Below are 27,385 nucleotides of genomic sequence, written 5' to 3' on the forward strand. Positions count from 1 at the left end.
GTTACTTCAGTATATTTGTAGTTTGTGTACTCTGTTTGCATGTGTTGTGTTTGTGTCGCGTGTGTGTGTGTCTCTCTGTATATGTGTATGTATTTTATGCTTTGCTCCTTGCAGTGTTATTGTGTACCTTGACTCGTTCCAGATCGACTGCGTTCATCATTGTGCCCTGAAAAAACGCCACTGTTGTATAGTGGCGCTTCAGCAGTCCCTCTAGCTCCAGGTCGGGCTCTTTGCTATTTTGTTTTACATTACGTTATATTATATATATATATATATAGTTAATATTAATCAATTATGTAGAACAAGTTAAGGTATATGACAAAAAAAAGTCCAAATCAAAATTAAAATCATAATTGGAATTTTGTGTTAGCTACGAACTAATTTGAATAATGCAATGATGCTTAAATTAAGTGCGCTGACTAATTTATTTATAGACTTAACTGTTTAAGACCTTCTCTAAGCAAGAGCGAAAGAGAGAGCAAAACAAAATGTGTCTTGCCTGCGGCGAGGTCGATAATAATAATTCTGCTTATAAACTGATTTGTATTCTTTACTGATTGCTTTAACTAAATTATTGAATTATCGTATAATAGAACACATTTACGAAACTTAGGAATGAAACTTAAATAATCAATTGTACAAATTGGCAAAAAGTGTTTTTGATCGTTGATCGATATTCAAAAGAAAAAACCGAAATAAACGAAAAAAAAGGAAAAAGGAAATCGGGATCAGAAAGCAAACTTACCGATGTAAAAAGACTACTTCGACGTCGACATCCTCACGATCTTCGTGCAGAAAGTCCTTCAGGAAATGCGACACGGACTCGTATGTTATGTGACCGCATACCACAATATGTCTATGTGTGTGTGTGGGTGTTGGTGTGTTTGTGTGTAATAGGAAGAAAGATATATTAGTAAATTCTCTGGAATTGGCAGTCGATTCATAAGCAAAAGTGTGACTTAATTCTAGAGTGGGATGCAGAAGCAGTGTGACACTTGACATGCCACAACTATCGTGTTGCGTGTAGTTTAGCTGTATTAGTGTGCAGTGAGTATGTGTGCGATGTATATATGTATGCGCATGTGTGTACGAGTGTGTGTATGTGTTTGTGTATCTGTGTGCGCTGCAATCATTGGCAAACAAATTCTACTGAATTTTGTTTAGTTTTACCAACGATTGCAATTAAGCTCAACTAGTTACAGTTGTAATGGATGAATGTGTGCGTGTGTGTGTATGAGTATATGTATGTATTATATATAATTGGTGTTTTTTTTTTTTTTAAATGTTTTTCTTATTCATTTATAGATTAATATTTTCATATTATTTGTTTAGGTTATCAACTGATTTGTTTTTATTATAATTACTATTACAACTTGTCAGTGTTATTTTGTTGTTAAAACAGTAAACAGTATTATAATTATAAATTACATTGTATTTTCATTAAATTAAAATACACAAAATTATATAGTAGACACGAAAAAAATACAATTAAATGAAGAATCACTGCAATATGCATGAATTTAGTCTGCTACCCCAGAAATCTCTTTGAACACAAAATTAAAGGTACAAAAAAACAAAAAAAAAACGAAAATAAAAAAAAGATTAAAATTAAAATACGTACAGGTACAGGTGCAAAGCGCTTGTTTAATATTCAACTGGGTCCATAGCTTTGCATTTGTATTTCACAAATCAAACGATATCGAAAGTGAAAGAGAAACCAAAAGAGTTTCACTAACTAAAGAATAGCTACGCACACCGTTGGTATTACTCAACTTACATGCATCGTATAAAGCATCAACGAGTACTAGAAATAATTGTGTGTTCTCTCTACTTAACATATATACAGGGTATACAGGGCTACACTCATTCCAATCCAAACTACTACAGTGTCTTCATATCGAGTATATATAGGTATGTTATAGTATATGTATTATTATGTATTAGGGCTGTAACTCTTATGACAGGCATGCAATCAGGCAAACTCGGGCAGGCATACTCATTCCCCTACTTAACTAATTGCAATTAGGGTGCATCAATTAAAACATGCGTACTTCTGATTATAACTAAATTAGTGTGTGGTTGTGTTTCTGTGTATGGGTGTATGGGTGTGGCCGTGGTTGGGGCTGTGTGGGCGGGTAAGGGGAGGGTGCAGGCACCATATCTGACTACAAGCTCGAGTTGAATGTATGAAAGATGTATGTATATATGTGTACTCAAATAATCTTTTTTTTTAATTATTTTTTATTATATTTTGCACTTGTCTCAAAGTAATTTGAGACCCGTTTGAGTCCTTCACAAGTTCATCCAGTTGATACAAAAAAAAAAAAAAAAAAAAAACGAAACCGCAAGTCCAATGTGAAACACAAATTCCATAAATTTATTTTAATCATCAGCTCACGATAAATTTATTGTGGCTTAAACGAACCGATAACACTCAAAGGAAGTAGGATATCTTTATCTCTGATATCCTCTATCGACTCGAGAAATGACCTTAGAAATGTTGAGTAAATGAGTTAAGTTGATTATTTTGATGATTGCTTGTGATTTTGGTGAATGAATTTCGCTATATAGTGTCAAAGAGTTTTTTGGTGTTTGGGAAAAAGTTTCGTTTCATTCTCTAAATCGAAAGCAAGCTAACTAACTCTAGAACTAATCTAAATTGCAATGCTTTTTCGTTGTTGTGTTCATTTTGCTTAAAAATGTGCTGTTTGTGGTTGCTGTTCTCAAAATGCAATAGTATCGGGGGAAACGAATAGATTCGAATAGGTGAAAAGTTAAAAGTTTTTGCCTGGCCACGCATTTCATATAGATATTCTATTTACTTTTTAAGATCGATACAGTTCATGTGTTCCGCACATGATGCATATGTTAAAAACCAAAAAGGAACCGAAAAAGAATCCATTGAACAAATGAGGTTTACGTTTCATATGAGTCCTTAACGTGCCATGAATTTGGTATAAATGTCGATGGGGCTAAATAACTCAAAATGAACCACATAAAATGGGTACAGAGATGGTTGCTAGTTGAGAGCTTGAAAATAACTGAATGTGTGCTTAATGTATTGGTGGGATTCGGATGTATTGGTATCGGGTATATGAATTTCTCTTGGTTATCACACATCTGTGTAGGTTTCTGCGTTTTCGATAAGCGGCATGAGTTTATGACCAGAAACCGCACTCAAGACTCACCAAAGACTGTGAACGCATTACAAAGTCTCGACCTAGGCGATCCCAATTCTATATGAGATATGATTAGTATATAGTTCTTCAACAACTTCATGTCAATCACGATTCAGAGAACTAAATGGTAAGGTATGGATTACTGTGTGACAAATGGCGTCAATCAGTTCAAGCCAATTCCTAAATCGCATCCATACATAGCACATAACACGATGATAGAGTTGATAGAGCTGATAGAGCTAATAGAGTTGAGTTGAGTTGAGAGTTACGTATATATCTAACAGCAGTACAAATTACAACGCAAATTGATTGATGTTCATGTTAAGTTGTGTTGGGGCTTGTTATATGCGCCAATTCGTTTATTTATTGATTGTAATATGGTTTATTGTGGTTTTTCGTTTGACAGAAGTATAAAATAGAATAGAATAGAAAGAGAGAGAGAGAGAGCACAGACAGAAACAATAAAAAGAACCAAGGGGATACGAAATCAAACAATTACATAGGTTTTGGTTTTCCTTTATATATTATAATTTATGAAATCGATTATATAGCGGAAGACATAAATACAAGTTTCTCAAGAACTACAACATTAATAGGAAGTAGCTTATAACTGAGACATAAACAGATTGACAGAGAGAGAGAGAGAGAGAGAGAGACACACACAGAGAGACAGAGAGAGAGAGAGTTGGGACAGAGATTAAAAGTATTATATGTTTTGTATATATATGAGCATCGTTAGTTTTATTTTATTTATTAAGATATTGTACACACACATATTTAGTTTTGATGTCACATGATTATTGAACAAATCGAATGCATGGCTAGAAGAACTGCACTTAAAAACCAAACTCAAAATAATGCAGCTCTTCACGTAATTCAGTTTACGGACTAGACAAAAATATTGCTAATTCGGATTCTGATTCGGATTTTGATTACAGATCTCAAGGGGCTGCTGCTTTATTTAGGAGTTGCTTAAATGCTCAAAAATGTGAGAGTTTCTCTATAACCATTTGACAAATGAAGTTAGGTGTGTGTACATTGTTTAATGCGATTTTCTAATATTTACGTATACGTTTGTTGCTGTTGTTGTTTGTTTTTCGTTATTTAATGGAATATTTTAATATGCATTATTATCGCTGGATGTTTTGATCGTTTAATTGATTTGCATAATATACATATATATATATTTATTTATTTATATACGAATTACGAGTTTCGATTATCAAGGACTATATAGACAAATACGAATATTTAACACAATATTATTAAACACCAATCACTGATTCTCCAAGGGCTAATAAAATGCAACATGACTAGATGATGGCATACAAAACAAGTTTAACCAAGGACAAACAAAATTCATAAAAAATCGTTCAGGTTCGGTTTTAGCCAATCTTGCCCCACCCCACCCCATTGCCTATTTACTTAGGTGAAATTCTAATTGATGTTTTTTGTTTGGGATTTATTTTTATTCCTCTTTTTTCGGTTTTGTTTTTTGTAGAGTCAACTAAAGATTAGAAACTGAAAACGTGCAACACCTGCGCCGTGAATTTGCGCTGGGACAACTAATAAATGAAGAAGGTAATCAAAATTTGTTAACAAGATATAGATATGATATGTAAAGAGAGCAGAAGAGTAGGTTGATAAATTTTGGCGATCAATAAGAATTTATTAAAGTTACAACAAGATAATTTGGTAGTTAAGAGTACGCACATTATACACTCAGAACAGTTTAAGTACGATATATGTTTTGTTGTTATTGTTATTATTTTTTATTTTTTTGTATTGTTTTCAAACAGGTTTCAATGGTTCTCAAAAATGCCAATCCAAAAATAAATCAAATACAATTCAAATCATATAGATATATATATTTATATATTCAATTTAATCAAATCATATCGATGGGGCGAGCCTTTAAATGAGAATATAGTAAATACCTAAATGCCACGCCTGCATTGGCAGTTTAGTTTAACTACGTAGAGCAACGTAGACGACACAATAAGTTTGAAATAAAGCGAATAATAGAAAGCAAAATGAATCAAGAGACGAATACAAAATGAGTTCTTGTTGTTGTTTCTGTTGTTGTTTCTTCTGTTGTTGTTGTGGTTGTATTTGTTGTAAATTAAAATTTAAAGGTATAAATATATTTCTGTATTAAATTTCTTGTTGATTCTTGCTTTTGCATTTGTAATTTCGTTTCATTAGCCAGAATTATTTGTTGTTGTTCTTGTTTTTGTTGTTGTAAATGTAATTGTGTGTGAGTGTGTGTGGGTGTGTGTTTGATCGATCGAATGTTCTGAAATCGTTTTGAGTTTGTGATGGATTGATTGGATAGTAGTAGTTGTTGTTGTTAGAAGGTATAGCAACGTATTGCTGGATAGCCATACCGGCTCATGGGGCGTATGAGTAATATGTGTGTTTTGATGTCGTTCGCTAGCTGCTTTGCTGCTATGCTTGTTAGTTGGCCGCGCTCTGTGAGGCTTTCAGTGTGAGTGTGTGTGTGTTTGTGTGGCACTGGAACATTTGTAGAAGTGTATATACACAATATATATACATGTGTGTATATATATACATATATGTATATATAGTTATGTAGTAGTATGTTTTGTCTGGTTAAAATTTTTTGTTAAAATCAAAATCAAATTTCAGATTTTTATATTTTCACGCGAAAAGGATTTGAATGAATGAAGCGCAAAGTAAAAGTAAATACTGCACAACAGAGATATAATTTTTTTCATTTTCTTTTTGATTAATATTCACATTTCTTTTCTTTTCTTTTTGTCACTTGCAGAAATTTCATTTTGATTTGGTGTTTAATGATCAGAGCAAAGTCTTTTGGTTAATTGAAAACTTTTACTGACTTAGAAAATGTTTTATATATTTTTTTCATTTTTTTTTTTTTCTTTTGTGGTTGTAAGTAGTCTGGTTGTTTACATTTTTAAGATCAGTTGTTGGTTATTTATTTGTCTATTGATTGTAAGAAAATTTAGTTGGTCTCACCTTCGCCCTTTTTCATTTTTTAATGTGCCCCCATATTTGGCTCTTGTTCCAATCAAGTCTATAATCTCAGGTATACAACTTGCAAAAATCGCCTGTATTCAGTATGAAAGATAATGATGATAGTGAAGTATTTCGTTTTGTTGTCTTTTGAATTGGTACAAATAAAACAAAAATTCATATAGCCGCAGATCAGAGAACGCGAGGGGCTCAACAGACAGAGACAACGGGATGACAGAGGAAGAGAATATATATATATATATATAACTATACATATGTTGGCAGAGTGAAATATCGACTGGCAGACAAAAGCTATATAGATACAGTTACAATGTAAGTTTATGGCTAGATAGATAGATAGCTCAACGACGTTGACGACACTTTTTTTTTTATTTTTTACCTGCTAATTGATGCTATGGTGGTTTTGTCAGTTTTTCATTTATTATTGCTGTGTTTTGTTTTTATTATTTTGTTTTTTAGATGATAACGCCAGTCGTCATATTTGTGAGAACTGAAGTTGCTAAATGTTGGAAATCATATAGAACTGATATATAGAAATTATAATAAAAGAATATCGTATCGAAATGAAATAGAAAGGAAAACAAAATCATATCATTTTACTTTTATTCACAAATCATCCAACCATTTCAACAGTCTGCAGCTAATTTTGTTGATTTTATCCGTTTTGGAATAGGCTTTCGATTTCTTGGGGGAACGTGTTGTCTTATAATATATATATAGATAGAGAGTATATATATGTATGTGTATGTATTGGGATATAAATCGAGCACACATAGTAACTGCGAAGATCTCTAGGGCCAAGTACAGACAGCTATCAGTAGTTAATGCAAATCTAATTTGACCTTAGCTGGATGATAGGTCTGGGCTTTGGCGCCTGTTGGTCACTACAACTACGATAAGATCGGGTGTTGCATTTTACATTTGTGTGTGCGTGTGTGTGTGTGGATTTCCAATAACAGTTCATAATTATAATCATAGAGAACAAACAAAACGCGTTGTATCATTGTATCTGTGGATGGTGTACATGAGAGTCTATACTTAATTGGAGTCGGGAATCGGGAAAGAGTATTCGAATGTGGACATGATGCTGATACTGATACTGATACTGATACTGATACGGATACGGATACTGATGCTGATGCTGATAACGATTAAACACAGAGATACTGCAACTATTGCTGATAACAAATAAATTGTTTGTCTTAATTAAATCATCGAGAGAGTTTCGCAGCGCCGATTCGCGCAGCTTCATTACTCTTATATGCGTGGCTGCGGCATACTAAGTAGTTAGGTGCAAGCAAATTAACGACTTTAAGTATGTTTAATAGAGATGATGATTAACTATGTAAATTGTATAAATTGTGTTCAGCATGGCCATTCACGATGCCATACTTGATATGTCTGTGTGTGTGTGTGTGTGTGTAGCTATGTATGTTTGTAATTACAAGTGAATTCAATATAATATGTAAGTAGGTAGTGGATAAAATTGCAAAAAACATATCTACTTCATTGTTTAATGTTTATGTAGTATTTAAGTAGAATTATAAAACGTGTATTAAAATTCGAATAAATTATTATTAATGTTCATAGATCAAATCAATACAGAACTTAAGCGGCAACGTGGTGTGTGTTCCAACAAACAAACCAACAAACAATTTAATGTTATGCATTTTTTTTTTTTTTTTTTTTTTTTTAATATTTGTAAATTATTTTTTTTGTTATTTATTTGTAAGAAAGTCCAAAAACCAAAGTTAGAAAAAAGCTATTTGGTTCGAAGCATTTCAACGGGGGAATAACTAAAACTATAAACAAAACCAATTTGTTGTATAAATTGACTCTGCTCTGAAGTTGCATAAAAACTCGCTCGTTAAACCTTTTTGGCAAACTTCAAAAGGGTTTAAGTGAAGCCCAAAATTAAATACAAGATAAGCTGACACTTTAAGTTTTCATATACATATATAGATAATTGCTCTTCAAAAGAAAAACAAAATTAAAGGAAAATAGAGCAAGCTTTAAAATGTAAAAACAAATCAGGATTTGTATTTAACAAAATATATATTTATTTAGACTTCTGCTTTAGAACTCAGAAGCCATGCATCGGCGTCAGCTAAATATGCCAAAATTCATCGATTTCTGCTCTCTTTTTGGTTTTTCTTTTCTTTTTTAGCACTCACACACAACTAATTCAAACCCTTCTGTAAATTGTCTTTCAAAAATTCGAATTAAGCATATCAAATATGTAGATTGTGTGTATGTGTGTGTTTTTTTGTGTGTGTGTGTGTGTGTATATAAATTTGTTTGCTCTGTTGGCTTGTTTTTGCAATCAATTCCGAAATGAATCAATAACAAATGTGATGCATGCTTTGAGTTATGGCAGCGCAACGAATACAATACGAAATCAATAAATGTTACTGTCAAAGCCAAACTACATACACACTAACGTATACAGAGTATTTATCATTCGAATCGTAGCAGTACGAGTAGTAATCCATTGTTGTAGTGTAATGTGTGAAGACAGATGCCAGAATTTCTGCTTATATTCATATATAGATATTGCAATGTGTGTTTGGAAAAAAGTGTAGCATATCCGCCAGGCGCTACGATGTCTAGGGCAAAAGCTTTTGGGTTCAATTAAAGCAGAGAAACTGCTGCTTTGCATACATTCTCATCATCTAAGGAAGCCAACTGACAAACAACAATTGTGATGATGCTTAGCATTTTGATTATGTTTTAGAGAGATAACAAGACTTACAGAAGGATTTGACAACAACCAAAGAATTCGACATTTAAGCTTAAGCCTTGCTTGATTTACGTATTTCATTCAAGAGAGCCGAGTCGGAACTCTGCTCTTTCTTTTGCTCTTTCACATGCCACCAAGAAACCAATGCCGTTATGGGTATTTCGAAAGGTTTCAAATTTGATTTACTTAACATTTTTTCTTTTTAATATTCAATTCAAGCTGCCTGCAACTGTTTTAAGTGGTTTCAGATCTGATTTTCGTATTTCTGTTTTTTTTTTTTTTTTTTTCGTTGCTGTTTTAATCAACTGCTCTGTGGGTCAGTTGCTGAGCAGAAGAGTTTGATAACAAATGTCTGAGCATTTTTATGCAAATTCAAGTGACGTCAAATAACACTCAAATTAAAATAAAAAAACTAATAATAAGAAAAACAAAAATAAAAAAAAAAAATAAGGACATAAAACGGCAATGAAATAATAATAAGAGATCGTATAAAAGGTTGTTCATTTTGAATTTCTGAAGTTTAGTAAGAATGCAATATAAGAAAAACTTAGGTTAATTCGATTGTAGCGATTGTAGCTTTATAGTTTATGGTATTTTATATTTTTGGTGTAGTTTTTGTTATTTGGTTTTTGATTTATATTATTGCATTTTTTGTTGTATTTGTTTTTTTTTTTTTTTTTTTTTTTTTTTTTGGTTTTTTTTTTTTTTTGTGGTACAGCCAGCAACGTGTTCGTGTACCTTTTTCTAGGATCCTTGCTATAAGTTCCACCATATTTGCTTCTCTGGGCAGCCAGTTCAGTGATTTCTGGTATCCAACTAGCGAACACGGCCTAAATTCAACAACACACATACACTTTTAGAATATAGAGAGAAGTGCCAAAATAGTTCAGTTTCAGTTACAATTGCAGTTTTAGTATTTGGCTAACTAGTTGATGTTGCTGGTCTTTTGGATGGTGTTGTGTTAAAAAGAATTTGCAGTACAGTACTCCACTTAATGCGACACTCACAAGACTCGTAAGGGGGACGACGCGACGACGTGAATGAAAGTAAGCAGACAACGCTGGACAAGAGGAGGAAGCACAGCTCCCCCACAACCACACGGTTCACGCTGGTGATGCACACACACTCTCAATCCGATCACTCACTCACACACACATACATACGCACATACACTCTCATATACATATATACATACATACATACATACATACATACGCGCTCGCATACTTTTGACATTCGCTCAATTTTACAGCTAATTTTACAATTGATTTTTGGTTGTTATTTATATTTTCGTTATATACAGTTTTGGATCTCTGAAAAGATATATTCACTTTTACCGCATCTAAATATAATATTTACTGTAGTTACGTATTTGTTCAAGGTCTAAAATTTACAGATTTACAGCTGTACACGACAAGTGCTCTATGGCTGCCTAGAAGTGTGCGAAGTTAGTCTCGACTCAGCTAGGCGCGCACGAATGAGTTTTATTTTTTTATTTTTAGGGGAAGGGGTGAAATTTAAATGGCGATAGCTTCCAATTCTAGTGAGTAGGCTAAATGTTATGCAATGATAGAGAAAGATAGAGTTGTTGAGTAATAAATAAACCTAAATGCTTAAATGCCTTGTTGAGTGATTATACAATAAACAGAAGCCTCGGCTTACCGAAGCGAGAGACAATTTCCAAATATTACAATATATATTTATATTATAATACTTGATTGGAAGTTGTCTTTCAAAATAAAACAAATTGAAATGAAAATCCAAATAATTATAAATATTATTGTAAAGGTATTAGAAATTACGGTGACACTGACAAAAAATGTTTTACTTGAGGATCAATATTTAAAAATTGAATTAATTATTGCAAAATGTAGCTTAAACTCTCTTCAAATTGAAATTAACATATTTACGTGTACTTAAAAATTTATTTGTATTTTTTTTTTTTTTTTTTTTTTTTTTGGCAATGCGTGACCGATGTTTTTTTTTTAAGTTTAATCGTGTTAACAAGAAGGCGCCGTAAATGTTGCTCAAATGCTGTAAAACGTTGAACAAATGATTAAAAAACAAACCGTTAACTATTCTGAAATTGTTTTGTACTTCTGGTGTTATTTATTGCAAAATCAAAACGGAAAGCAATGCAAATCAAACATAACTCAAATGTTAACGGAAAAGCAAGAAATGGACAGAGTATTCGGGCCAAAAGTAAAATTCATGTAAAACACACGCCTACAAAGTGTTTAGAGAACGAATTGATAACTAATTGAAAGCAATGTGTGAGAGTTCATCAATAAATCAAAGCAAAATACAAATACAAAAACCCTAACATAATTATTTGACATTAAAAAAAATAGACGACTAACTGATCTGTATTTAAAAAAAAATCATTTAAATAATAATAATATGGAAAGTTCTTTATACTTGTATGATTTATCAATATCATGTTATTTTTTTTGTGGTAAGATATATATTTTATTGAAAAGTTATTTAGGTAATCAGATGACTTTTATTAGTCAGAGTTGACTGTCAGCTACATTTGATGATGGGTAAATATATAGTATATATTAGTAGAACTTTGCATTACAGTCAACTTTGTATGCGAGTTACCAAAATACAAATCCATTTGGTAAATTATAAAAGTATACGGATATATATAACAAAGGGTAACAGACTAAGTACGTAATTTGATAATTGAATATTAACGTAACTAATTGATTACTGATTATGAGTTGTTTTTGTTTTTGTTGTTGTTGTGTTCCTAATACGAATGCTAAGCACATTCATAGCCCTCATTTGACTTTAATTCAAGTTTTGAAATTGAGCTGCTGGAAAAAGCAAAGCTAAAGTTCATACTAAAGTTTTCCAGCATATACTTTATATAGATCTTTGATCTATTCTTTACAAATAAATGCAAATTATTCGGTGCATCTTCAACTTGATATTAATTGATCGATATTTGTGTTTAATTGTTTTTATAGTATTATCCATTTCATTTTAATGATTCTCATTTCTTGTTCTTGATTAAATGTGATGTTTTATGTCGTTTATTTTATTGAATATTGGAATGTTATAGACTACCTCTTTCCGTGTTCTCTTTTCAGTTCACCGCCATATTTATTGCCACTACCAACGAGTTCAATTATTTCCGGTATACTGCTGGCAAACATTGCCTAAAATATATATATGTATATGCCACACATACGAATACAGCAAGAAATTAACAAGTTTGTTGAGCAAAATCAAAGATTCTTAAGACCTAAGAGGTGTGTGTGTGTGGTAGAGCAACAGGTTTACAGATAAATAACTTCCTCTGCTTCACGGGTACGAATCGAGGTCAGGCAGTCACACCAAAGGAGGCTCTTACTTATGGTTACACTAAATTAAGTTGCTTATCTGAGTATGAACCTTAAAGCAGTTGGGTTAAATTACTTTCAAATCAAATTTGCGGCAGCCAGCATAAAGCATGCAGTAATAAAAAGCAAATACCTTATATATGGGGAACATTTTGATTATTATTATTATTATATATAATATATATATGTATGATCCCTCTCGCTGTCTTCCTAATACATTTTTGTTTTGCAATTTCATTTTTTTTTTTTTTTTTTTTTTTTTTTTGTCGGTGTCAGTGTCAGTGTCGGTGTCTACGAGTTGTTGGTGTTGTTGTAGTTTGTTACCAAATCATAGGTAAATTGAAGATTCAAATATATTGTATATGTATACAAAAAATAGATAAACTGCATGCATCTGTTTCGAGTTTGATTCAAAAGAAGGAAAAAAACAGAAAAAAAGAAAGACAAACGGAGAAAGGCAACTGTTTTTATTTTTTTTTTTTTTCAAAATTAATCAACTACCAGCTGCTGTACGAGTAAGTATGTAGTATATGTCGCTGAGAGTGCGGGTAGAGATAAGAGCAAATCGAGAGTGGATAATGAGACCGCACGTTGGAACGCGTTAAGCTTACTTACAAGTGATGTCAAACTAACGAAACTTTGATTGATGAATGCTTAAGATAGTTAGATAAATGAAACTTAGTCTCAAAGTAAAAACTTTCATAATTAATTCGGTGCACCATTATTAAGTCGTTCTATGTTGTATTTACAAAGAAAAAAACGTAGCATATCGTTTAAATACTCTTTTTTTTTTTTAGATTATTAATTGAATAAAGTGTAAAATTGTTTGATAAAATCCTTAAGCTAAGACTCGGATTGTATTTTCTGTAGGGGCAACTTCAGGTTGAGTAAAGTACTTGGGCTAATGGTACTGTTACTGTTACTAGTACTGTTACTGGTACTGTTAACGTTACTGTTACTGGAGGCTATAGTTTACATGTTCTATTGGATACTTGTTCTCTAAGCTAGTTTTGAGCGCAACTGTACTATGGTACGTTTGGCAACAATCAGAACTTGAACCATTCACACATTGCCACACTGACAACACCGCTGTCGCTTGGCCTAAAACTCAATGGGCCTCGATGTGAATTGGGTAAGACCGAGGGGAATTGGGAGAGAGAGAGAGTTAGAGAAGGAGACATAGAGAGAGAGAGAAACATTGTCTATATTTGCTAAAAGAGAGTTTGGATTCATTGACATATTTGTTGCTAATGTGTAATTTGTTTCAGTGTTTCAGCATTTTGTTGTTCAACTTACCAAGCCGACGAGCAGAAAGAACACGAGAAATGTTCTTCCCAAGACAGTCTCACAGTAAACGTCACCATATCCTACCGTCGACATGGTCACAATTAGGAAATAGACACAGGTCCAATAAGATAAACGATGAGCATTATTAAAATCCAGCGGATCGCCAGAGTTCTCCAGCTAAATTTTAAGTAAATGCAATTGCAATCGATCAATTGCAAATAAATACGCATCAGCGATTATTCATATTGAACACAAATGGAACCTTTTTGGGGCACTGCAAAAAAACGCCACGCATGCCCTCCTCAGCTATCAGCGTCAGCTTGCCACACTCGTGCTCTGTGACAGCGTGCCGCGCGGCGTATACGTAATCTCTTCAACTGGCTCAAGCACGCACTGCAGAGCTGTCACAGAGCCGGCTGGAAGACGGTCGTCATGCATAGCTGAATACAGTGTGAGTGTGTGGGTGTGTGTGTGCGTTTTTCTGTTGAGTGTTCGTGTGTAGGTGTGTGTGTTGGTGAGTGTGTATATGTGTTTGTGTGTCTACATACCAGATGTATAATGCCCGCTGCTGTTAACCACACGGATATAAAAATTGATACTAGTTGAGCCAAACGTATTGAGCTCGATGTTTTTAGTACGTTTAAATATTGTAAAATATCTGGAACAGTCATGAGACGTAGCGCTCGAAGAAATCGAAGACCTGTTTATAATACACATATATATGGACACAGATTATAATTGCCGCACATACACAGAGACATACATACATACATACATATATGTGGATATGTATGTATGTTGAGTAAAGCACATTGCATGCATACAAATCGATCCTGGCACGCGGTAAAAGGACCTTTTACAGCTATTTAAATGAAGTATTACTTTAACGGTAACGGTAACGTGTGTTCGCGCATTTCTATGCGTGCGTGTGTGTGTGTGTGTATGGGAGGGGGATAGTAAAAATATGAAAATCTTCGACATTGAAACCGATTTGTATGCATCAAATTGTTGTTGGGAATTAATATAAATTTAGGTAATTCTTTTGTTGCGCTTACCGATCCATGTTCGATCTAAATATATTGATACGAAGGACGGGGGTATTGTAAAATAATCTACAAAACTGTACATTTCTAACATAAACCAAAGCTTATCGGACGCCGCTATGAACTGGAAAAAAATTGTTAATAAAAAGAACACAATTTACAATTTACAATTTTTCCAAAATCAAATTACAAATAATTATTAACTAATGGCTTAATGGCCAATCGAATTGCGATCAGAAAGAAAAAATCAAGAAATATAATAAGCATGACGTGTAGAACTTACTCGTATAAAAAAGTAAACCATAAAAAATATATTGAATGCGAGATCGATCTGTTGAGTAATGTTATTACTCCATTTTTGGCATCTTTCAACTTCTTCGCTAGATGCATCAACAAAATATATAATGAGAGATGCAATGCTGAGTATAAATACGAGTACGACCTGAAAGAAAACAGAGCAAAAGGATGCCGTTAGTAATTATTAAACATAAAGTAAAAATTAAACTTAAAGTAAGTGAAAAAATAGTTTTTAAATATAGAACGACCTTATTCTATTGCAAAAAAAAAATAAAAATACACATTTGTCTTGCACAGAAACAATAATTTCACACGAGATCTACTATCCGATTGATAAAACCCAAGAAATTAGATAAATATCCTTATCATTCGCAATTATTAACAATTGCATTGATAAGTCAACATATTATTGTGCACTAGACTTAATTTAATATACTCTCTACCATCTTTACTTGCTCGGAGACCAGATAAATAAACGATTAATGGACAATTTGCTCATTATACTTTCTAAATATTTTTCTGAAAATAATCAAACTGAATTTATCATCTCAATATGTTTCATTTCAATAATTAAAATATTGACTTCAATATCAATTAGAAGGCAACAATTTATTCGCTTGAAATTTTTATAAATTTGAGGAACTTCAATATCTTGTTCTCAAACAATTTGGGCAACTTAAAAAGAAATTCAGGTTGCACGTAGGTTTAAATTTAAATTATATTATGCAAAACATATGATTTCGATTGAATGATTATTTTTCAAATAATTTTTGATCTACTGCATGAAAAATTTGAAATTTGTGTCCCAAACGGTTTGAGTTGTTTAAATATTATATTTTTTTTAACAAAGGTAATCTTCATCCTTCGAAAGTATAATACTAATAATTTTCAATGCATATTTTGAGCTTGCTCAACAAAAAAGTCAAACCCGGTCCATTCATTGTTCCGTTCGTCTATCATTAAGCGCTAAAGTCCTAAGATTCAATTTTTTAGAAGAATTAGCCTTTAAACTGAATAAGGGTTTTTGCTCTACCAATCTATATGTTGTAAAGGTAAAAATTATGATGTAAAGATTTTACACCAAATAAATATAAAAATCTCCTACAATCAAAGAGCTAAGAGTAAGATATATGTATATTTACACATTTAAAGAATTCATTATAATAATTCAACAATTTCGATGGACTTTGAAAGATACAAATGAATTTGCATGAATTGAATGTGATCATCAATTATAAAAAGGGATGGAAAAATTTATAATTTAGATTTAGTTATGCAGTTTTAAGAGCCATACATACATATATATATATAAATATATACAAATATTAATTAATATTATTTAATAATAATTATATTAATTAATATAAACCAAATTAAAACAAATCGTATATCAGATACTAAAGGCTGTCTTTTGTTAATACCAACATATCTAGAGAGTCCATAATTTCTCATAGCAAAGCTCATAAGCACAGTCGCAGGGTGAACTGCGCAGCAGATCTCATGATTTGTGTGGATGCATGTGTTGTTTGCTATGCATGCATGAGAGAATAGTGCTCTTATTTCAATATATATCCTATACATATATCATATATTTGCGCAGATTTAGTGCTTCGAGTCGCTGCAGCCTTGATGAGCTGCCTCTCATCTTGGCACAGCTGAGTGACATGCAAAAATAATTCAATGGGTTTATGTGTTTCGACCGGATCTGCGCTGCACTCTGTGGCCCATTTGATTTATTAGCCAAGGTACGACAACGACATCACTGCAGCAATTAGTCGAGGGTGTTCCGCTGATAAATCTGCGGCAATAATGAAAATTTTACCAGGTAATTACTGGACTGAGTTACGACGCCTGCCCAACGCGACAGCAGGAGCCGCAGCAGGAGCAGCAGCACCAACAGCTGCACGAGTCGAGCGCCAGTTAAATGTCAGGGCTGTTTGCCAAAATGAAAAGGCCAGTTAAGGTGAAGCAACTTGGGGCAGGCGCGGGCCCTTGGCCAACACAGTGTCGTCTGCAGGCACTTCGTGCTATTGTGGATGTACCTTATTGTTATTGCCACTGTTTGGCTACTCGCTCAGCCACATAGACGAAATTGCTTTGATAATCGAACAGAGTAAAGCCCAAAAGGAAATCTAAATTTGGCAAAAGACGCACGCAAGCTACTTACGCCCTATATTACAGCTGATTTTCGTTGTTTGTTATTGTTATGCAAATGCTCGTATCGCATACCGAAACATTTTCGCAGTAAATTGTTGTAGCTCAGCTTATACTACAAAGAAGTCTCCTCAGAGATAGCTTTGCCTTAAGATTAGGTATACGCCACGGGTCACCGGTTGTCTTTTCATTAAGTTAACTTAATCGTCGCTGGCATCTAATGAAGCAGAGAGTCATAATCTCATCCGCTGTTGACGTCAGTCATTCCCATTAGGTATGTACGGCCGTAGTCATCAGTAGTCAATACGCCGCTGACGTAATCTGGACAAGGTAATCAATGCAGCACAGAAGCCAGGAAGACGGAACAACAACGACGCCTACGTAACACGGCCACAAAGATGATAAAAACTTCTTGCTGCTCTTGTTATTGCTACGAATATTCTTGTTCTTATGGTCATCAGAGATAAACTGGGTCAATCCCTTTCTCAAATGCTCACACCCACAAGTCTCTGATGGGCCGCAAAAACGATATGAACCTAAGCAAAGTCTTGAACTTCAAATGTCAAACTCACCCAGAGGTTGTTAAGGAAAACACATGAGTTCTGTATTCCTTAAAGGTTATTATTAATTTGTTGTGAAATGGTGAGGCAGATAATTCCCACACGATAAGGCGAAAATTAGAAGTTATTTATAAATTATGGCGAAAGCTTTTACTAAAACCTTTGAATTTTCAGTATATTCATTCAATCAAAATGGGACACACTAAATGAAACAATTTATATTAATTATTGTAGTCACTTATGTAATGAAATGAGTATGTTGCTGTTTGGAAAATAAACTCGGGTATACCTTCGTCTGATCAAATGTTAAGATTTTCCCAATACGCCCACTAGAGGCATAGCAAATCTCGAAGTACAATACAATTTCCGGTATCTCAAAAACAATGATATTTGCAAGACAACAGACTTGAATATATACATACTCTCGCGTCAATATCAATATGAAAAAGATATGTACTTTCTACAACTTAAAAATTGTGCCCAACTAATAAATATTAAATAAATAAATTATTATAAGGAGCTTAATATCTGATCTGTCTAAATAGTATTTACCACACATTATATTTTATAGTGTTAGAATCATAATATTTAACGATTAACTATTACCAACTGCTGAATTTTAACATGTTTATTATATACCCAGTCGAGGATCCTTTTTTTAAATTTTCAAGCGACTCCCATAAATTTCTCTGTACCTACTATATTAGATACTGTCAATTTAATCTTTTGCCAACTAACTTTTAAAGGCAAATCGAATTATTTAAATTAAATTGTAGTTAAACTTAGCTTATAACAAAGTGGTTTTTAAACCGAAGTCTATACAGTAAAGCCAAATTCAAGATTTCATAGGGCTGCTTGGGGTACGAAATTTGTCTTTATCAAGGTCAGTCAATGCTGCCAATATTGCATGAGACAACTTTATTGAATAAATTCCAACTGTATATTAGACACACAACGAAAGTAATAAAATATTTCATATAAACAAGATTTGCTTCAATGTTTTGAATTTCTGATGAGACATGATTTATTTCTTGAAGCAATTAACCTAATGCAGAGGAGCAAACCGTTTCGCTTTGCCTCTTCATGATTTAGGAGACCCATAAAACTGGTATACATTTGCAAATAGGATCTTCTTGAGTGCCAGCTGCTCACAATGTCCAATCAGACCAATCAATTTAGTTATGACGCAAAAACACAACAGAGAAGAAGAAGAGACCCAGTCCTGCAGTTTAATGGCCCAAAACGCTGCTGCAGAACCAACGGCGCCTGCCACTTCCACAAATTGCCGCAACTACGTTTTTTTTTTTAAAGAGTGCCGAGCGATTGCGTCTTGGTGGCGTGACCGAGTGCAATCGGATGTGTCCGACACGGCCCCCTCCCCATGACCTGCCACCTGACATAAGCTGCCATAAATGCTGTGCGAAAGTCTTTGGCTCCACTTCCGCATTCAGCGATTCCCTTTAAAGAGTTTTAAAGCCAATTAGCAGCGGGTCTCAAGTAAAAGTTACTGTTAAAGTGCATGTTAAAGGCAATGTCGATTGTGTAAGCGCCGAAAAGAAATCCATACTTGCTTATTCAGGCACTGACAATAGTGGTTGAGACAATGACAACGAATCGAAAGGATACAGTGGCAAATGCCAAAAGGCTTCTAGAAGCCATCTAAAATGCGGCCAACAGCTGCAACAGCGCCAACAACGCCAACAATGCCACACATTCTGCCAACCAGTCCTGGCCAGGCCATAAACATTCAAGCCAACCCACACTCCAGACACTGCCTACCGCTGTCTTTCTCTTGGCCCTGGTAACAGTGAAATGTGTGCGAGTTTTTTTTATCGATTTTCTTTAGGCCTTTTCCTGGCACTCGCCCACGTTATTTGCCATTGTTGTTGCTGTTGCTGTTGCTGTTTCTGTTTTTGTTGTCCTTTTATTTTCCTGCGCTGCTTTGGCGTTCTGACATATCTTCGCTTATTTTGTATCCCTATATTAGCTGAAAGCTGTTGTAGTTGTTGGCATTTGACTGACTCTTTGCATACAACAACAATATCGATAAACACACACAAACCAAACTCTAATGGGAAGTGGGCGTGGGCTCGCCAGTGGGCGTCACCTGGAGCTGGAGCAAGTGTGCGAACATTGAAAGTATTTGTAGCTCTAGCTATGCCGGTTGTATTATACTAATGGCAAACAGCCATGCAGCGCCATTTATCGAGCAAAAACTGTTTTCAACTTCCTCTTCTCATACCCTGTATGCCCACAAAAACTATACAAATTAAGGGTATATGCTATATGATGATGGATGATGACTTATATCAAGTTAAAATATGTTGTCTATCGAATAATATTAAGGGTATTCCGATCATACGCGTGACATCTACAGATACACCATATATATTTTAGTTTATGAGCTTTTGTTCCCTATAGTCTGTCTCAAACATTGATTGAATTGATCGAACGAAAATCATTTCGCACTCTATATTATTACACACTTTGCAAAATAAGAAAGGCCAAATATTACGTGAGCCATGCCTATATTTTTATGTATATACATACATACATACACCTATGCTTACTATGTTTACTCATATATACATATATGTATGTATTTAGTTATGTACTGAAGTATACTAAGTTACTATTATTTTCTCAGATGACTTTTATATGAATTTGTGTTTATCAATGTAAAATATTGTGAATTTATTAATCGCCTCTGCTCCCCGCTACTTCATTCCAGTAAAGCGGCAAATTCGAATCAACAATCGAACAGGTTAAGGGACATATAGACCATTAGGAACCAAGCGATAATCAAGAACATATATATTTGGACGCATGGGTAACAGGGGATTTTTCTATTTATATATAATTCAATACCCATTTTTAATAATCTCAGGGCATTAAATAATCTTATACAATATGATTTTTTATAGCATATTTTGTATTCAACTGAATTATTATTATCATGTCTTTTCAAACAATATACAGGGTATCTTATAGTCGTCAACTATTCCAATGGTTGTCACACCATCAATACTAAACTTGCTTTTGATAAGGAACGTAATATGTATTTTGACTGCATTCGCACAAACTGGAATTCCATTGCCCTATTCGGTCTCTTTCAATCGGCGAGGCCTGATAAAGTCAAGAATTGCTGAAGCCACAATGTTAACAAATCACAAAAGTGTAATTTCAGATAACCGTAAATGTTATGTTCTTCACTCCAATTATTCAATTATACGTATGAATATTCATAGCTTCCATATCTTTTACCTTGAAGAGTTTCATACCTTGAAAAAAATATGCCATAAAATATGGATTTTACTATTTGCAACCAATTTGGCTTACCTACTGAATTAGATTATGCTCTATAAAATGAACTATTCATATAAAAAAATTCTTTAAAATGCCAAGACACTTTTTTTTTTTTAAGTACATATAAACATATGTGCGGCTACGAATGTCTTATACTCGATGCTTGAATGGGCTTTGATGTATTTGTATATATTTGCGCATTCTCAGTGTATATATTAGCCACTATATATCACAACATATACGCTATTATGGTATATTATCATAATAAACAGATGTTTGTGTATTAACATTTCAAGTAATATTGGAGAAATATCTAAATTTATCAAATTCTTAAAAGAAATATGTTAAAACTATATTTAGTGTTTCTATCTGTAGCTACTAATTGAAGATAGCATACTAGATACATTTTTATACCCTGAACCCATTGAAAATGGGAAATCAGGGTATAATGGTTTTGTGAAAAAGTATGTAACGGGCAGAAGGAGGCGTGGCAGACCCCACAAAGTATATATATTCTTGATCAGCGCGACAAGCTGAGTCGATATAGCCCTGTCCGTCTGTCCGTCCGTCCGTCTGTCCGTCCGTCCGTCCGTCCGTCCGTCCGTCCGTCCGTCCGTATGAGTGCGTCGATCTCAGAAGTTACAAAAGCTAGAGAGCTGAAATTTGGCATGCATACTCGTGTATACCATACGCAGTACGAGTTTGCTTTATTTTTTCGATAAATCGTCCGATAACTTTTTTATCGAGAATAATCGAAAAATTGATTTTGTTTTTTTAACCTAATTTAAACACTTTTAGACCTGGAGTCTTCAAATTTGCGTTGTATATAAAGTTAATCGATACAAAGATTTTGTAATTTACAGATTTTGGATACCACGCCCCCTTTTCCCCCAATTTGTAAAAAACGCATTTCAAGTACTAGAGACTTGTGCTTTGGAATTTACACACATATTCACCATATGATTACACTCTAAAAGTTTCATTAAGATCGTATGTCTACAAAAGAAATTATTCAACAAATAAATTCTCATAATATTGCCCACACTGCAGCGCTGCCCAAGCGCAGTCGCTGCTTACTGCGCAGTTAGCAGAGCGCAGGCTTATGCATGCGTGTGGATGCATGTGTATGTATGTGTGCATAAAATAAGTCCAGAATGATTAGAATATCAGCTTGGAGGGTCCAGGGTATCTCCTAGTCGAGCAGTCTCGACTGGAGCCTTCTTACTTGTTAATTTTGAAATAAATATGAAACTATAGACGAACTTTCTGTAAAACAGAACTGAAGAATAATAAATTTCAATATCAGAATCAACAATATTGATTCAATACTATTATAAATATCTATCGCATATATGTCTCAAATGTAATATATGATTAATATGAATTTAATCTAGACTCTCAAATCAATATTGGAGAAACCATATTAATGGCTAGAGCTTTAGAGAATATCTAAACTACTGAAAAGCGAAATCTTGAATCGGAATTATTAAATTGCTTTGATAATTGAACTTTTAAAAGAAATGACAGGCTGAATGGAACCAAAATACAGACACAGGCTGTTGCTACTGATCGTATTCGGCCTGATGATTGACTTTATGAACTCGGCTATTGTTACTGTTTCAGATCAGTAAAAATACTTTATAGGTTTTTATGAGTGGTTTGAAACATTTCACATATTATTATATGAACAAAAATATACCATGCCTACATATTTTAAAAAGTACTGGGCATTATAGTAAAACATAGAAAAGTAACTTTTAGCTTATAAGCAAAATATACACAAATGCCTAATCTTTCTGTTAAACAGTGAAAAAGAATCATTATAAATTTGTAGATAGACCAAGGTCTAGCAGTCTAGTACTAGGTAATACCTTAAGCAAATGCGTCGGCAAGTTCTGAATACCGCTGCTAAGATTGAGCTTAGTAAAAAACTCCCATTTAATGGATGACTACGTAATGCGACATATGCATAATGTAGAAAAATATTTGTTTACATATTTCGCAAGGCACATGGGACCGGTTGCCAGCCATTAGATATCTTCAGTTATCAGCACATATGTTGCTTATAACTAAGTAGTTGTTAACGACTAGATCCCCGGACTTAGTCGAAGCCCCCAAAGCAGCCGACAGCCGACAGCCGACATACGGCAAATAACACACACAAAAAAACAAAATAAATCAATTTGCTGACGAGTATTTGTGGTACATGGAAATGGTTGATTTACTTTGTTGCTTCCGCTGTTGACATGCAACCGTTGGAGGCAGCACCGAAATGTGCCACAATAAAAATATAAACATTAGATTTTACACGCAACTTGTTTGCCCTGTGCAAGTCCTATGAAAGCGACGCCAATTGAGTGAATAGCCCAAATGCACTTGGCTTTATACGTGTATTTATACTCCTTTTCACTGGGGAAAAGAGTATATTGGTTTGGGGCCATACTGTTATTGCTATTTGCTTAGCAGTTTAACTTGGTGTTTTATAAGGTGTTCAGGTTTTTATTGTGTATCTCCTCTGAGTACATAGAAAATCGTATAATATTCTACCCTTGGAGCATAAAAGCGAGAAGATAGATACATAAATGTTGGTAAATATACTCGGGAGTATAACAAGACCATTTGTATGTCGGGGAATATCACCATTATATAATGTACTCATGATAATTCCTGGGATAATTTATAAAGCTTTATCTTTTGAGGATGGAAATTACTATAACAGTTTGGTTCAAAATTGTAAGATAACGGGAACAATTTTGTTTCCATAATTTGATCTTCATATTCAATATAGTTGCATTAAGTACAATAGCCCGCTGATATCCTTAAAGTCTCAATTATCTAGCTATTCGATCAGTTACAGTGTATAATATATATATAGCATATATAGCATATATAGTATATATTGTTGATTACTGCTGATCTTACTGGCAGTCTATATAACTATTTTCCAATGATTTGTATTGCTTGCTCTATAAGTTTATCAAAAATTTCAAAATTTTTAATCCGGTTATAACGACTCCGCTGATAGCGTTCATACGCTTATTGTGACGAAAATTCTGGTCCCTAGACAAATCTATGTGGGTAATCTTATATGGGGCATGGCATATGGATAAAAATCAGATATTCCATATTTATCGAGCTACGATCTATGTTGATCGGCTATACTGGTTGACCAATATATGCATATTCAAACTATACAGACATTTTCGTCTTCAATTCAAATATGTTTGATTAATGTAACTTTTGCACAGTTAACGAAAATTTCTATCCACTCATATTCTTTTATTCTCACTAAAATTGAATTTAAATGCAATTCAAATAAAGTAAGTAAAGTAAAGTAAAGTGCGACTTACCAAAATTCGACCAGTTGTTGTTTGACCCGAGATAAGCTCTCCAGCCCAGTCTTTTGCTTCTGTCATAAATGTTCCCTCGAACTCTTGTTTGTTGCGTGACGCCTTCTGCTCCTTTTGTTTGGGATCGTTGGGTCCCAGGTCCGGCTCCTTGCGGCAGCAGATGAATGCAAACGCTCGCCATAATAATACAATGAGCAGGCCAGCAAGGAATGTGAATATGCTGGATAGCAGAAAACACCAATATTTGCGAACTTTGAGACAATCATCGGCATCGAATGGTGAATCTGTTGGATCATCGGCCAATGATTCGACAGTGCTCTGATCACACCCCGACATCCCCTGCAAGAGTGCGCAATAAATATTGATATGAGTATTGGGAAGCGACTGGCACAATTAACAAGTTAATAACTAATTAGCTATTTAGTATCCATGAACATGTTTGCAACTATTAGCGATAACATGAATAACTAAAGACACATTTGACAACATTTTGAGCACAAGGCGGCATCCATTTATAAAAATATATACTATATGATATGTATGTACATACTATGTATGCATATGCATGTGTATGTATATGTTTTCATTTATTACACATACGTCACGTTTGACATTTAGAAAATCGACCACAAGTTCTTTTTTTTTTTTTTTTTTTTTTTTTTTTGGCTCAAGTTTGCATGGCGAAGCGCATAAATGTAAACAAAAATAAAGTACAGAGAGTGTCGGACATGAAATGCACAAAAATGATAGAAAAATATATAAAAATAAGTAGCTGACACATCACGGGATAATTGCTTACATTTGTCAATTCACTGATATTTGTGCCGATCAAACCGCTTGCCATTGCAAATAGCTTACATTGCTGCGGCTCACTGCTAGATATTTGTATTTAAATGTATATATATAAATGATATATATATACACACTATATATGTAGATAGATATGTACAATGGTGTGTAGTGATGTTGTGATTATGCTTGTTGGCCAAGAGAGACTCGCTGGGCTTTCAAGTGCATATAGGCCCCTGGCAACTTTGGACATGGCCAAGTGGCCAATGACGCCACCAAAGAGCCAAAAGACGCGACACCGAAAAACGGAACGGATCGCCACACAAAAACTTGGCACGCCTTTAAAAATAGCAACAAACAAATCTTTTCTTTTATTTTTAAAGTGATCTCGCAATGTACGCGAGGCGACGCGACGCGACACACACGCACAACGCTGAACGCTGCTCGCCACAGAACGCGGCTACAATTTGCTTGGGTTGTCACACTTCAGGCATGCGACATTTTCAGCATACGAGGGAGAAACACGAATTTCTAATGAATGGGAATGGCGCAGCAGGCTAAACTTCACTACAAACTCTATGGGTGTGTGTGTGTGTTATTTGCCTTTTCTATTTTCGAAATTTGCACGCTTTTCAATAACGGGGCCAACGCACTCAATGAATCACTGCGTATGCTACGTACACATGCAATAAATGTATATATGTATATATTATAGATACATCTGCATTTGACACACACGAGCTCGCGCGCACACACGCACACACACGCGCACACACAGCACCGCAGAGCACACGCAAAGACCACAAAGTCAGCCAAGCAAAAAAAGGAGGCGAACCGAGCGAACAGCCCAAACGCCGCGCACCAACTGAAAATGAACAGGCCATTACGAATGTGGCGCTGAGGAGCCTTAGCTATTCAGCTATTCAGCTATTCAGCTACTCAGCTACTCAGCCACGCAGCTACTCAGCTACTCAGCTAGTCGGCTGCTCAGCTAGCCAACGTGCTATCTCCTGACGTGGACTGGCTCTCTGTCTGGTTGACCGCGAAAACTGACATCGCAGGCGACACACTTGAATTTAATTAAAAGCCAAAGAAAAAATACAAGAAAATCTAACAGTTATGCCAATCACAATTGCATACCCTTTCCCCCATCAAAAAGCTAGCTTATTTGGTATAAACAACAAATTTCTTTAAGTTCCTTTGAAGAACTGCAAGAATCAATTGTTTTTGTTGGATTCTCTTCGAGAATAACCAAGCCAAACTATATTTCCTAATATAATAATTCTATTTCACTCGATCTACCTATAGTTTAAATGTAAAATAAAGTATGAAAAAAAGTAAAATAAATAATTTATTATATACTGTAACTATAGTATACAACAAAAACTCTCTTTAAGAAATTTATATTTATTTTTAGGAGTTTTAAATCATGAACTTAAATATTAATACAAAAATTTATTTATTTAATTATTTTTATTTTTTTAATTTTTTTTTTTATTTTTTTTTTTTTTTTTAACTTATCAACAGTAAAATAAAATACAAAATACATGTGAGCTACATAAGTTAAATTAAATGTGAACAACAAAAAGAAATGCATTATTTGTCTATTGAAACACTTTATATAATAATAAATACTCTTTACCAAATATTATATGTATATATATGTATATTATGGAACTAAAATATTATCATATTTTATTCGACTAGTCAAAAATGTAAAAAAGCATAATTTAAGAAAAATAAATGAAAATACATTATCTTTCTTCTGTTTAATAAAATATTTCCATAGATTTTAAAGAAATTTCATTATTTCTTATATCATTGACTCAAACCTTACGAGAAAATATACATGGCCACTTGAAGAGTATTTGCACGTTTGTACAATAAAGGCTGGGTATGTGTGTCGATGTGTGGGTGAGCTGCCAACAATGAATTGTTATTACAACAAGAACAACAGCAGCAGCAGGGCAAATATAAATATATAAATTATGAGTTTTTTTTTTTTTTTTTTTGTTTTCTACCCAGTGCCATTCTAAGCACACACACAAAACAAGTACACGAAACACTCACACATTTTGCATTCCATCTCTCAGTCGCTTTCGCTCTCTCTGTCTCTCTCCTTCCCTCTGTCTCTCTCTCACTCTCTTTCTGACCTGTCGCCCCATTGTGACTCCCAGCAGCAATCGAGGAACCGACAGGTTAACTCAGCCCAGTCACGCCATGTTGCCAGTAAGCTGTCGTTTCATAATTTACGCGTTTTGTTTGCTATTTCCTGCGGGGATAGACCAACAAAGAACCCCAAGACCCACGCT

At 34.1% G+C, this 27,385-nt stretch overlaps 1 protein-coding gene across 44 annotated transcripts in view; it reads right to left on the reverse strand.

Moving 5' to 3' along the window:
• Positions 1-27,385, reverse strand: part of LOC6572415 (calcium-activated potassium channel slowpoke) — a 59,447-nt gene that overhangs the window by 24,949 nt on the left and 7,113 nt on the right. For 13 of the 44 annotated variants that reach the window (XM_032728137.2, XM_015166405.3, XM_015166393.3 and 10 more), the window contains 7 exons: positions 24,285-24,623; positions 14,901-15,059; positions 14,630-14,741; positions 14,123-14,274; positions 13,584-13,751; positions 9,676-9,767; positions 746-856 (listed from right to left, as the gene is read on the reverse strand). In XM_032728137.2, the coding sequence (XP_032584028.1) occupies positions 746-856; positions 9,676-9,767; positions 13,584-13,751; positions 14,123-14,274; positions 14,630-14,741; positions 14,901-15,059; positions 24,285-24,620 (1,130 nt within the window). In that variant the 5' untranslated portion in view covers positions 24,621-24,623. Of the gene's footprint in view, positions 1-127; positions 234-745; positions 857-6,179; positions 6,272-9,675; positions 9,768-12,012; positions 12,105-13,583; positions 13,752-14,122; positions 14,275-14,629; positions 14,742-14,900; positions 15,060-24,284; positions 24,624-25,083; positions 25,932-27,385 lie in introns of those variants that run through there. The other 31 variants (XM_044007594.1, XM_044007606.1, XM_044007602.1 and 28 more) reach the window with 11 other exon arrangements.

Source organism: Drosophila mojavensis, unplaced genomic scaffold, assembly GCF_018153725.1.
Source record: "Drosophila mojavensis isolate 15081-1352.22 unplaced genomic scaffold, ASM1815372v1 contig_19, whole genome shotgun sequence".
Taxonomy (NCBI): Eukaryota; Metazoa; Arthropoda; class Insecta; order Diptera; family Drosophilidae; genus Drosophila; species Drosophila mojavensis.